Genomic DNA, 13,794 nt, shown 5'->3' on the forward strand with positions numbered 1-13,794 from the left:
ACTTAAAATGAGAGACAAATGGCTGCATCATCGAGAAGTTTAAAGAAGACGCCAACTTTTAATCCACCAAGACTTGATGACTTCGTCCTGACCCAGAAGCTGGGCAGTGGGACCTATGCAACTGTGTACAAGGCTTATAAAAAGGTGGCTTAAGCGTGAGCATTGTTCAAGTTTTTATAAAAATCCTACAAGAATTTTTTTATATTGAGTTGGACTAAGTCAGTTGTTTTTTAGAGAAGTTTTTAAACCACTTCTTTCAATTCTCTTAGTCGGGTGAGCAGAGGGAGGTATCAGCAATAAAATGCATCCAAAAGGCCACTTTAAATCGAACTTCAATCGAAAACCTGCTTGTGGAAATCGAGATTCTGAAACAGATCAAACATGAACATGTTGTGCAGCTGCTTGACTTTAGGGTGAGATTAATGTCCGTTATGAGCTTTTATTCCCATCGAGTGTTTGTGTCGTTAATTGTTCTTGTAAATTTGTTTTTGGATTCAAGTGGGACAACTCGTATATCTACCTCATAATGGAATATTGTGGTGGTGGAGACTTATCCACGTTCATTCAAGCACGACGAATTCTTCCAGAGTTAACAGTGAAAAGATTTTTACAACAAATAGGTGAGTCAGTGTAAATTTTAAACAGTGTTTCTTAAACTCTTTTAGCTGCTGCACACCAAGTATTGTTATTTCGCTTTACGGAACATCAAAAAACCAAGACGTATTTAGGCTGTTGTTGGCGTAGGGGTCTCCCAACAAATAGTTGCACGCCCCAATGCTAATAACTTTTTTGCTAATATGAAAGATAACTGTTATGGTGAACTACAGAAACGACTTGTTAGGCAAAACACGTTGAAGAAGATCCGCTTCTGCAAGGTACAGTTTAAGAAGCGCTGGCTAAAAAGAATAAGAATATCGCCAAACACTCTTCATTCTTACACATAATTACGTTCGTACCAACCACAACACTTTAAATTACTATAGGTAACTAGTGAGTTGTTTCACAGCATCGGCACTGCAGTTACTTCACAAGCACAATATATCTCACATGGACCTGAAGCCACAGAATATCCTGCTCACCACTGGCCACCACCCTGTCCTGAAACTTGCAGGTGAGGCGACGTCAGTTGAGATGAATTGTTAAAGTTGACGTGCCACGAGTAGTGTGAATAAAGTAGACGCTGATTTCTATGCGCATGGATACACTATACAGGGAATAGTGCAAGAAACCTGTTGCAAATGCCCTTAAGTACTGTAGAGAAATGTTCTAAGCCCTAATTGACATGGCTTATATTTCATTCCTCATTTTTTTAATTGTGTTTAAGATTTTGGCTTTGCTCAGTACTTGGGGTCAAATCAGGACTTTGCACTCAGGGGATCCCCCCTTTACATGGCTCCAGAGATGATTCTGCAACACCATTATGATGCAAAGGTTTCCAGAATTTGATTTTAAATTATAGTGAACTAAGCTGACAAATATTAATCATACTTGTTATTCTCGCAAATACCAATGTTACAGACAGATTAAAGCAATGAGTAATAATGAAAGTTACGTTAAATTTGCTCAGACTTGCTCTGCCAAGTTAGCAGATTTCAATTTGCATGATTATTAAAAACTAATATTTATATTCTCAAGAATATAAACCATTTTTTTAATCAGTATATCTCTGCTACAAAACTATCACATTGAAAAAATGCCTAGCTTATTCATGTGAGCTACTGTCGGCCAAACTTAGCAATAACCTTAAAACTCAACGCTTAATGCACGTTCAGTTTTGTAATATATGTTTCCAGGTTGACCTGTGGTCAGTCGGGGTCATCTTGTATGAATCATTGTTTGGGCAACCGCCATTTGCTTCAAGATCATTCGATGAGTTGACTGATAAAATCAAAAGTGATTATGCCATCCAGGTGAAACACAACATGTTGTACTTTGTACTGTTTCTTGCAATTTTTCTATAAAACTTTGTTGAACATTGTCATAAATTTGTATCAAATATGTTCAAGACCGTTTATCGTGCTTTCTTTGTGAAGATTCCTGTCGAACCTTCAGTTTCTAGCAGTTGTCGTGACCTGCTCGTTAGCTTACTACAGCGAGACCCGTTACAGCGAATCTCATTCGAGGATTTTTTTGCCCATCAATTTGTTGATCTCGAACACAAACCTTCTGCATGTTGTGTGCAGAAAGCCGTAAGCATCTGGAAAATGTGTTGGTTGGTCAATTCAACCCACGGACGATTAAATTAAGGACATTTTGACTCGAAGTTTATGCAATCCACATACGTTGGTTGGTTTGGTCGTTCTGTTTTTTTTTATCATCCCTTGGGTTGAATTGACTTGGAACCTTGAAATGTTTCCTATTGGTCCAGTTCATTTAACCGAAATGATGTGGGATTTGTGTCTTTTGGTCAGACGCTGTTCTTCACCAGTGCAGTGGAGGAAGATAAGAAAGGAAACGTGGCGGATGCGATAAGACTTTATTCACAAGCGATCGAATATTTCTTACCTGCTATTTATTGTAAGCACTGGCAGGATGTATAGAATCATTGTGACGTAGCCATCAGCAAAAAACGCCTTTAATAGTGTTTTCATTCGAATTAGTTTGCGTCTGTTACTAAGCATATAAATTACGTTGACAATTTATCTCAATATCTTAAATTTTCAACCGTTTGAAAAGATTTCCCTTAAACCTAGCCAATCTTACATCATATGAATAATACAAAACTGCTATTAATGGCAATAAAATTATCAAAGTACTTTTTTTGCTATGCAGATGAACAGGATCCTTCAAGAAAAGAAATTTTGAGGAAAAACGTAAGTTTCTGTCTTGGTATTTTGCATATTTGCTTCTGTGTTTTAGTAAACTGTGAATGTGTAACGCTGTAGAGTTTCGTTACTGTAGCTGTCAAATATCTGTACAATGTTAAACTCAGCTTTGATTTATTTGTTGATTTTTATTGACTGAAGTTGCTTGTTAAGGTGAAGGACTATTGTGAAAGAGCCCAGAAGCTCAAGCTCTCACTAAAACCCACAACAAACCAAACTGAAAGGAGTTCGACGCAAGTTTTGAGTAAGTTGTTCAAGCACATGACAACGTGGAGACCTGTATTCCCTGTATTATGTATACTTGTATAGGATATCATTGTAGCATGAAACTTGTTGATATAAGCTGTTTTCTTATTTCAGAAGAATTATCTTCAAACAATCCGTCCATGCTGCAAGGTTTAGAATATCTGTCAGTGGCCCGTGCAAATGTAAGTTTCATTTCTATATTAATTTTTCAACTTCATCGGTTAGCACATTGCACGCCAGTCAAGTCGCAAGAACTGTAATTTTCCCTCTGACATCACAATCTTCACCAAACGCGTCACAATGATCATTTAATTTGGCAATAATTACCTAAAGTCCTAACCACAGATAACTCTTTCAAAATTCTTTCATTAGTTTGATCCAGTGGTTCCCAAGTTTTTCCCACTTCTAGACCCTACCCACAATAATTCCTTTCTCGCGTACCCCCAACTTCTAAATTGTTAGTAGGCTATTTATGAGAAACTAAAGTACAACACCCACATTCACCCCATGCTGGGAACCATTGGTTTAACCTGTTAACAATGCTCGTTGGTATGTATTTTATATGTTACTTCATCAATAATGAATCGACATTATGAGTGATTCAGCACAGGAATGCATGATCTTGTTGTGTATCACCAGGAGGAAAGTGAAAATTACACAGCAGCGTTGGATCTTTACAAAAAGTCCCTTGAAATTTTACTACCTCTGTTATCAGGTAATTTTCACGAATACAGCGATTGCCAGCTTAAGTGCAGCCCAGTTGTAATTGACTAGTGGCCTACCTGTTTGTATATTTGGTACACTTCAATTTTGTCGCGATTGTTTTCCACAGAAGAGGGAAAGTCCAGGAGGAGGGATTTACTTCACCAAGAGGTGCAGATTTCCCTGAAGCGAGCGGAGACTTTGAGCAGTTATGTTAAAGTAAGGTGCTAAGGTCGCTGCCATGTCGTCTTTGTGTAGTTTCATTCATAAATAACATCAATCGTTGCACTTGGAGGGCGTTGTGTAAGAAATTACAATGTTTGAAAATTTTGGTGAAAGTAATACGAAAACATAATACAAACATACTTGCACACACGTAAAACATCAGCATACAACATAATACATTGCGCTTGAAGGGCGTGGTGTAAGAATTTTACCATTTTGTGCATTCTTTGATTACATGCATGTTATATTTTATTGATGATCTCATCACATGATGACGTCACCAGGTTCACCAAACTGAACAAGCGACATCAAGAAGTGTGGCGGAGGAAAATGAGCAGCAATCAAGTAAGTTTGACATTTGATTGATTGATTGATTGATTGACACATGATTCCATCGATTTCCATGTTATAAGCAAGTAAGGAAAGCAGCTGATTTTCCTGGGTTTCATTTTCATCGGACTTGTGACTTAGTATTTCTCTAACTGAAGTTTGTGGAAATCTACCGGCTACGACAAGATTTGCCCGCTCCAGGTTGTTGAGTGTGGCGACCTCGTCTGGTCCGGTTTGTTTTAGCTTTGGTTCACGCAGTGGCGCTGGTGAGCTGCTTGCGGTTGCTTGGGATATCATTTCGATGTCTCGTCACAGTGCACGATGCGACTTTTTACACTCCACTTTTTGTGTGGGTTTGCTTGCGTCCTACGCCTATGTCAGTGCTTGCCAACCTGGGATCCTCATAAATAGCCTGTTAAGTAACAATTTTGAGGTTGGGGGTTCGCAAGAAAGAAATTTTTGCAGTTAGGTGTCTACAAGCAGGAAAAGGTTGGTAGTCATTGGCCAATGTCTTTGGACCTTTTGAATTACAATTTTTGTTAAAATGGAAGGTTGTGAAAAAAACCGGATTACTGTAGTTTTTTTTTATTTATGTTTTTACGCGCAGAACGTACACGTCGCGATCGCTTCCGTCACGAACCGTAACTAAACTCAAAATCGCGCGAAGTATTGTGACGTCACCGGGCAGAAATCTTTGCGTGTTGTCGAACAATCTCGGAGTAACAATTACGATGATCCGCATCGCACCGCACCCCCTTTTGTGGGTCATCGGTTATTTTATTACTGCAGAGTGTTTCGTGACCTTTAGATACCAACGACGTGATTTACCCCGTTAATCGCTTTTAAGGTGAATATTTGAGGGGATTTAGTTCGCCCCCCGCCCCGGTTTTAACCTTGCCCCGTCGTATCTTCCAAGTCTATATTTGAGACGAAATAATCTGATATGACGGGACTCCCTTGTCAACACCTCTGCTCCGACACAGCTGTTCGCGCGAAAGTATCTTTTCGTTGAGCCGCTCTATGACTGACGTGTGCGGTGGGCGACACTTGAGCCTGGGACTTATAGTAATTCGCTCCACGCTGCTAATTCCGATCTCTTTTCATTGGCGGGTTTCTTATTAAGTGTAATGCCTCAGTTATTGAAGGTAAATTACAGCACTTGCCTATAAATACAGCCCTCGCGTATCTTTGGTGAATTTGTGTAGAACTATATTCGGTAACAACGAGCTGTAGATGTCAAGTGTGAGTTGTACATGCGCTCATTTTCGTAAAATCTCGATTGGATTTAAAACAAGAGCTTGGGTTATTAAAAGAAAATTGCTTAGGTCTGCTGTCGTATGTCACGTATAAGGAATTTGCTACAATGAATGAGGTTGTTTGTGAGAAATATCTACTTCATTGCCATCTTAGAGCTCCTTCGTTGAAACGACTTTTACTTTCTTCGACTTGTGTGGTCGTCTCGTTTCACAACGATTCAAACCTCAGTTAGGGCGCTTGCGCTGGAAATAATCGAGTTATGGTTCGAACCGCTGTGAAAGCTTTAAGTTACTTATTAATCATTCTGCGGCATTGTGACATCACACTTGGTAAAACATAATGATGATTTGTCGATTTATTTTGTTGTGAACTTTTAATACGCACCGCGCATTGTGGCAGCTGTGTTTACCGCTTCGGAGTACTCCACTTGTTTTTATATTTGTCAGGATTTAGACGCAAGGCTGTGATTGACTGCAACGTCTCGTAAATAAAACACGAAACTTCATTAATTTGAGCCAAAATCGCGGACGATGTTAAATAAACGCGATCGCGGCATCGTGGCGTAGTACTTGCATCTAGTACGCGACAGAGCATGTTTTATGGCTTTGTAACTTATACGTTGCATCACTGATGTTTGTCTATCGGCGTTTCTTTGATCCAGCTGCGTAATAAATGACCCCTGTGACGAAATAGAGATTTTATGCATCACTTGGGCAGAAAATTCTTTTTCATTGATTTAAACCAGTCACAAACTTATTAAAAATTTCTGATATTTTGAAATAGTTTTGAATTTTTTTGTTGTCAACTCTCAGCGCTGATTGGTCACATCAATTTGTCATAATTAGTGTTTCCGCGTCACTAGTGATAACCGCCTTTGTGATGTCATAATAACAGCGGTAATTTTTGTTCAAACAACGCAGAAATGTTTGCCCCCGGTGCGTAACAAGGTTTGTGTAGGTAATCCCCAAAATCTACTCAAATAGTCCCATGTTAGGATGAATTGAGTGACCCATCTCTGTTACCCCTGGGCGATGACAAACCCCATTTTCAACTTTACTGGATCTGATGTGTTGGTGTGGTTTGTGTGCCACTAGCATATTTTAGCTGAATTTACACAAACTATTTCGTGTCAAATTTTTTAGTGTGTTTGTGCCTTAATAGTTTCAATCTTTACATCGTGGTCAAAATATCATAGAAATCTTGTAATGTTTCTAGAATGTTCGGTCCAGTGATGAGATGTCTATGTGGACGGTTATCAGTGTTTTATCATTCATCTGTGCAATTGTTCTTCATTTTTACGGGAAATGAATTCAGCTTTAACTCTTCAACGTGGTTCCTTTTCCAACTTCAAGATGCACTTTTATTGGATTTGACAGTTGGTACCGCCAGTGTCGGCTTTTACGTCATCAATGTTTAAAATTAAAACCTGAATTGTATTTTATGGATATTATAATCCAGTATAGTACATTTCTATTTCTTACCTGTAGCATAAAAACGATTTCAATTTATTCCTCTTTACATTCAACTGGGAGGCATTGTTACCTCACACACGCTGTTTTATGACTAAATAACATGCTGTCAAAACAAGGGAATGATCCCAAGGATTATCTTGCCAGGTGTACTTGATTTTTAAACAAGATTTTACGTGAGGGGATGATTCATCGCATTTATTTGACAGACGCCACGCCACTATGCTATGCTATTTTTGCATATTGTGTTTTGACCGTGACGCTTTCGTGTATTCGCTTTGCATTTCAAATAAAATTCCCATTTTCGCTCACTACGACCTTCATACGTGTGTTGACAAATCCTGCCTGACGTCATGCATGATATCGGAGTTCAAATGAGGTCAGGTTCAGTTCTTGGAATCTTTCACATCTCGAGACGGGCACTCCGCTCTGTCTTGTAGAAAGTTGTAGCGCGAGATGGAAACGACAAACGATTTCGTTCTTGTGTGTTCCCGCTAACCCGGGTCAAACCGGAGAGAACAAAAATTTATAAACCTTGTTAAGGGATTATCAAGGCCTGCTCCTATGCCCAGGGTTTCCCATCATACCCGCCCTGTTTGTCTTCAGGATTAGCGCGAAGATGCTGTTTTACGCCTTCCATGCCTCAAGCGGGGCTTGCCGTGTGCTTCCTTCGGCCAAGGCTGGGAGTTTATGCCGATCAATGTAAACTCAGCGTTCACGGTGCCATGACTTAATAACAAGTCACGCCCCAGGTTACCCGCGCCATTTGCATTAAATCTTGCCACTCACCAGAGCTTTCGGATTAAAAAAACCGTCGAAGCGACGCTTTTTTCGCTGTTTCTTGATAACGTCGCTTCCGGTGTTATTGAACGGTATAGTTCCTTGAAAATCGTCCATGCATGACCGACTGCGTGTGTGGGATTCCGGGTTCAAGAGAGGTCACACCCAAGAAACAATTCATATTGATGCTAAGTGGTAACGTACGGAGGTTGCCATGAAAACAAAAGCGTGTGACGTGGCGTGTGGTCCACAGGTGGGTAATCATTTAAATCGTTCGATTGTTACGTCTTGGTGAGATTTGCTAAAAAAATAACCCTATTTCCGTAACCTCAGGTCCCCGACAACGAGTTGAAGCTTGCACAGCTAAGGGGGGAAGGAACAACAGCCTTTTTATGTTTTTCTTGGGGAATACTTATCCCGGTGGGGCCACAATTAAAGTCCCGGGGTCGTGTTGTTGACCGACTGATGAATTTTACGTGATTGGGGCGTTATAAGAAGCCATCGCATGGAAGGACCCGTTCCGGTCACTTTACATTTCTTTGTCAAGGGCTGAAACTGAATGCTAAACCAGGGCTTCAACAATAGATCGATGAGAGCCTGCTGTGACTTCTCCTCTCGAACTTGTAACAAACTTGACATATTTCATTCAATTTCTTTCACAAGCGTCAATCAGTGCTAAAAGGCTTCGACGACCAAGGCAAAGGAATTTTCGAATGAGAGCTAGTTGTCGCGTAGGTGGCGAAATGAGTATAAGGAAACCCTCAAGTGCATGATTACACCGATGTTAATCGAATCTCAAGAGCAGTCGTTCCAAGTAATTGAACTAATGAAGACAGAGCGTTGATTTCTGAAGGTAAATTGCCCTGGATTAGCATTTGACTTGGTAATTTAATTACACTTTTTAGGAATCTTTTCGCATTTTCTTGGATGCGTTTTAAGCAGAGCGCACACAAATGGACAATCAATCGGAAAGCCCGCGCCTGCTGAAAGTGCAACTTGACTTGCCAAAGTAAATTACCAGGCAATTTTTCGTCGCCTTCCAGAATGGGCTCTGATTGTCGACTGTTTTCTGACTCCATTTCATTCGCGAGAGCTTGGCGCGTGTTCTTGTTGTTTTTACCCAGACAACTTCGCGCCTTCCGTCAACTAGAGCTCACTAATACATTAATCCTTCATCCTAACGTCACAGAGATGCGTGTCAATCATATGTGGGTGGTCTGTGATGTCACAGATAGGTTTGTTGTACGTTATTGTGATCGTTCGGTGGCTTGCACTTGACTGGTATTAGCGACAAGTTGATTAGAGCGCTTAAGTCAAAACTGGTCGGTTTTAGCGCATTAAGCGGCAAAAAAGCGAGTCTTTATTTTGTTTTTCGCTCGCCACAACTATTTTCGCCCATTTGTCGATTGACGGCGGTGAAAATAAAGTCACACGCTCATGAAAGTGCGCCCTCCTCTTCCAACTGTTGGACTTGGCTGGCTGCAAAAATGAATTTACATTTGCTGAGAGAATATGAAAACCTTGTTTCTAGAAGTAAACAGGTTTCGGCCATTTTCATGTTACAATGTGTGTGTGGTCCCACTCCCAACCTGCTGAGGCCAAAAACAACTTTCCGTTCCATGCATTGCCCTAATTCCCTTTCTTGTGGTATTGCCGTCTAGTTAGTAATAATGGTCGACTGTTGCGTAAACAATGCAAGGGCAGAAAACCGATCCGTTAATTGCTTGCTTTAATTTTCCGCCTTTCGGGTCAAAACTTTTCCAAAACCTTAACAATTGCAGTCCACGCGACCAGGCTTTGGGTACACCCTATACGCATCACGTGACATCAAAGTTTATATTTACATATCTCGGTGGGTGGTCCGAAGGACCAATCGCAATTCAAAACGTCAGTGATATGTCGCAAAAAGTCTCTATAACGTAAACCGGTGAAAATCTTTGGTAAAAACCAGTAGAGCCAAACAATAAGCATGTTATTGCTAAGCGGGTAATACGCTTATCGTGATTGACCGTAAGTTTGTGTTAATCTACTTCCACCGATGGCCGAAGTTTGTTAAAAATGATCTTTCTTGTCCTTGGAATAAACAACACCTCTCCTCAATTGTTTTGTTAATGTTCCTACCCAGCGATTGTACGTTCTGATAATCGCATACTTTGTAATGATGCGATATAGAGGCTTTTTGGGATCAGATCAACGAAATCGTTTCTCAATCTTTCGAAATTTTTGTGGAACTTGAGAAACCTTAGCCTAAGAAATGGTGTTCAAATGTGTGTGTGTGTGTGTGGTAGAATTTTTCGACCTTGCGACAATGTCAACCGTCATTGTCAGAGCGGGAGTTGCATCAGGTTCCACAACTCAGAGCTAATTTGCCTCGTTTCATGTAATTAGAGCTCCATGACCGGTGCGCGGGAAGAAACGCGACACTAAATCCTCGCCAGGGATGTCTTAATCCGGTAATTGAGACTAAAATTCTTTAAAATGAAACTTCCTAATTTTTTTACCAGCTCGTAACATTATCGAGATTGTCCGAAATTTAAAATTTCTCAATTCTGTAAAAGCGGTTTGTACTTTTCAAACGTAGCATACTTGTCAAAGTTCACTCAATTTTTAAGTTTTTTCTTCTTGATCATTGCCTGTTTTTTTATTTAATATAACGACCATTTTAAAATATTTTATCAATAATATGGTTAATAAAGAAAAAGGCGAATAAACTATCGATTCTTATCCATTCTTGCTGACATTTTCTTGGTAGAGTAAAAATTCCTTTTGCTGCGTCGGATTGAACACTAAGTTATAAATTTTGTCCGAAATTCTTTCATTTGTTAAAACAACAAAAACAAAAACAATGTAATTTTTAAATAAAAACTCAATATATTTTCTGTCTGCGTTGTCATCCACGTAGAAGAAAAGCTCATCCATGACGCAAAGTTGATAAAATTAAGGACGATAATCAAGGCGATGTGTACAGAAAATTACGTCATAATTGAAGAAAGAACAAAAAGTTTAAATATAAAACAATCGAAGTAGGAATACATTTTCGTTCAGGCCAAAAATAAGATGACGATAAAACTGAGCGACCATGTTTTAAAGTGTTTAAAAAAGATCATGCGCAAGCCGTGGATATTAAGAGCGCTGTTTTTCAGCGGTTCTGCGTCACTGTGACGTAACCTGCAGCGCTTTGTGGAGTTGATTACAACTTGACCATTACGTGTCGTTTCATGATTGGTCGAGCAATCGTGCTTCACACATAGCTCTTTGATGTTGGAACGAATTTTTTCACAAATTGGCCTCTCCGCGCCGTCGCAAATGCAACTGTTGAAATATCGGGACGCCTTCTGCAACTTCCCCATCGCCTTCGCGCATTCCGGTGTGCAGATGACTCCGTTGATGACCTGACTGCATTGCAGGAGAAACTGGGCTTGGGCACGACGACACTTCGGGTTGTTTTCGCAACGGATGCGGGATTCGGTACATCCGATCGTCGCAGATCGAGATTTGTAGATTCGAGGTCGACAGAGATCAGCACTAAGTTGATGTTTGCGACAACTTCGCACGTTCCATTCATCCTGGCTGTTATCAACGCCCAGGTCTTGACCGTCGGACCGCGCGCGACAGTCGCACTTCGCCAAAAGCGGGGCGTAAACCGTGTTATTTAGCATTTTAAGAGCTTCGAGACATTTCGAGGAGCAGCGATCTCCTCCGAGATCACGTCTCTTGTCGTGGATGCCGGGCCAGTGCTTTCCCATCCAATAATGCAAATACGCGGTTTCTGTTTTGACAATAGTCGCCATTTTGACCCGCCTTCGTCTTTGCTTCGCGCGATTTATGCGCGACAAATATTGACGACGCTTTTTCATCCGATTCCTCCTCCTCCCGTTTCGACTTCTCGCGCGCTTTTTTCCGCGATTTCGCAATCGTTTCCTCACTGATCTTGTCTTTCTGAGCGACTTGAAGACGTTATCCCATTGTGACGTAATACTTAACTCCGCCACCGAGCTTTTTGCTGTAGGGCAAGAGGAAACAAAATTCCAGAACTTCCAGGCGCAGCTGCTGTCCGCTTCGCACAGCCTATAGGCATCGGAGCAGTGAATCGTCCATCCTCTGTCTCCTAGGAGGGAGGGAAGAAACTTTCGCACGACAACGTCCCTCGTGTCCCGGTGTAGACTCCTCCACGACTCCCACAAAGCTGGATTGGAAAGAGTTTTCTGGATGCTGCTGGTAAGATCTTCTTCCGGAAGGTCCAACCACATCCTCCAGGGATCGACCGAATTCTCAATCTCTCTCGGTTGAAATACTTCCTCCACGGCGATGTCGATGGCGTCATCAAAGTTTGACGTGTATTCAGCCGGAAGGAAGAAACTTTCTCTACTTCTTACTAACGTCACTGATGACGCAATAAGCATTGTTTTCACGAAGCAAATAAACATTTTTAGATTTTAATTTCAAAACTTTTTGTGACCTGCAGCAAACAAAGTAGGTTAAAAGCTTTGAATTTGACGAATCATGAAGTAACAATTTTCCAGTGATTTTTGGTCAACTTAGAACTGTTTTCTGCACAAATTTTCTGCTTTTCTTAACTAGCTTGAACCGGTTCAAGCTTTGAAAAAGACAACTGCGGTCGTCGTTCACCTGATAACTACTACGTTGAGGACTAGGTTGTAGCCAACGTTCTTTTCACTTTAGCCGAAGTTTAATCTTATTCAACCTGAAGCTTTGACTTGGAAGCAATTCGCGCGACTACTGGGTAATGTTTTCGAACTTTGTTATAAATATCTCGGTCTAACTAATCGTTTCCAATGAAATCATCGCAATTTTATTTTAATTTGTTTGCGCGAGCTCTCGTCTTCTCTCGTCGCCGATCGTGATTCCAATCTCGCCGGGATCCTGCGACTGCAAATCGGCGATGACACCTCATCGATGGAGCGGAAAAATTTCAGCCCTAACCCGACAAAGCCGTAACATCGTATCTGGGACTCTGGCGCTACAGCGTCGTGCGCGTCCATGCATTGTTACGCTTCGCTGAGCATTTGACCACACACGTCGCGAAATCAGATTTCTCAAAAACGCGAAAAATTGAACTTTTTCCAAAACCTATCTTTCGCCACCTCCTTACCAATAAACTTGAAATCGGGTTTTTATTATCAGAGACGAATTTAAACGTGACCTTAAAGTTTTCATTTTCACCTAAGTCAAAAAACTTCCTTTGACCAAATCGTTTCCTTTTCTCCAGCGGTCGTTTTAACGTTGTAAAGAAAACCACAAAATGTAAACACGGTGAAGAATTTCAACGCACAACAAACCTCTGCTACTGTCAATGACCTTTCCCCACAAATAAACATCAAATTATGTCGTCGTAAAAGATGATTGTTTGCAGACTTGTGGCGTCACAAAACAATCATTTTCCACCAGGATTAGCTTCAAACAACAAACAATAATGAACCTTAACTCGCAGAAGCAAAATGGAAAAAGAAAACGCAAGTACGGAAACGGCTGTGGGGCACAGAACATGTGCCCCTAAATTGGGGTCAGAAGTATCGGAGGGGGCACTGGAAGGGCGGAAACTTCCCCGAAGATTCAGGGAGGCGCATTTGATGCAAGGATATGGAAGAAAAATGGACTCTTTTTACCGAACAACTTCATCCGACTACGGCAGTAGAGGACCGTGCCAGCTAACCATGCCCGCTGGTTACTTCGGGATGAACCGGAAGTTTACCCACCGACTGGCACAATGTGGAATGTATAGAAATCATTCAGTCAACATATAATTTAAACGCTGGTCATCATGTGAAACTTTGTGTTACTGTGAGTCGCTTGTGCCCTTTTTTTGTAAAACAAGTCGATTGAACGACCTGAACTTATTTATCATTACACGCAACTACTCTCGGACTGAGTTTGCTTCCTCGCAGCAAATCATCTTTCTATGCAAGTTAAGAAATCTTAATACCGTCTAAAATCGGTCT

General features: G+C 40.9%; 2 protein-coding genes across 4 annotated transcripts; one reads left to right on the top strand and one right to left on the bottom strand.

The window, feature by feature from the left end:
- Positions 1–7: 7 nt before the first annotated feature.
- On the top strand, positions 8–7,371 carry LOC143445145 (serine/threonine-protein kinase ULK3-like). Of its 3 annotated transcripts, none has more exons than XM_076944040.1 (15): positions 8–144; positions 270–413; positions 500–620; positions 1,007–1,111; positions 1,325–1,431; positions 1,794–1,910; positions 2,034–2,189; positions 2,412–2,517; positions 2,773–2,813; positions 2,979–3,069; positions 3,186–3,253; positions 3,711–3,786; positions 3,904–3,992; positions 4,254–4,343; positions 6,801–7,371. In XM_076944040.1, exons 1-15 carry the CDS (start codon positions 19–21, stop codon positions 6,891–6,893), a joined length of 1,530 nt encoding a protein of 509 aa, XP_076800155.1. In that variant the 5' UTR covers positions 8–18; the 3' UTR covers positions 6,894–7,371. The 3 variants fall into 3 exon arrangements, with proteins under 3 accessions (XP_076800155.1, XP_076800156.1, XP_076800157.1); XM_076944041.1 differs by having other exon boundaries at positions 4,257–4,343; XM_076944042.1 differs by having other exon boundaries at positions 4,283–4,343.
- Positions 7,372–10,632: 3,261 nt separating this feature from the next.
- Positions 10,633–12,470, bottom strand: LOC143445147 (uncharacterized). Its single transcript, XM_076944044.1, has one exon. It carries the CDS (start codon positions 12,259–12,261, stop codon positions 10,876–10,878), a length of 1,386 nt encoding a protein of 461 aa, XP_076800159.1. The 5' UTR covers positions 12,262–12,470; the 3' UTR covers positions 10,633–10,875.
- Positions 12,471–13,794: the final 1,324 nt, after the last annotated feature.

Source organism: Clavelina lepadiformis, chromosome 2 (genome assembly GCF_947623445.1).
Source record: "Clavelina lepadiformis chromosome 2, kaClaLepa1.1, whole genome shotgun sequence".
Classification (NCBI taxonomy): Eukaryota; Metazoa; Chordata; class Ascidiacea; order Aplousobranchia; family Clavelinidae; genus Clavelina; species Clavelina lepadiformis.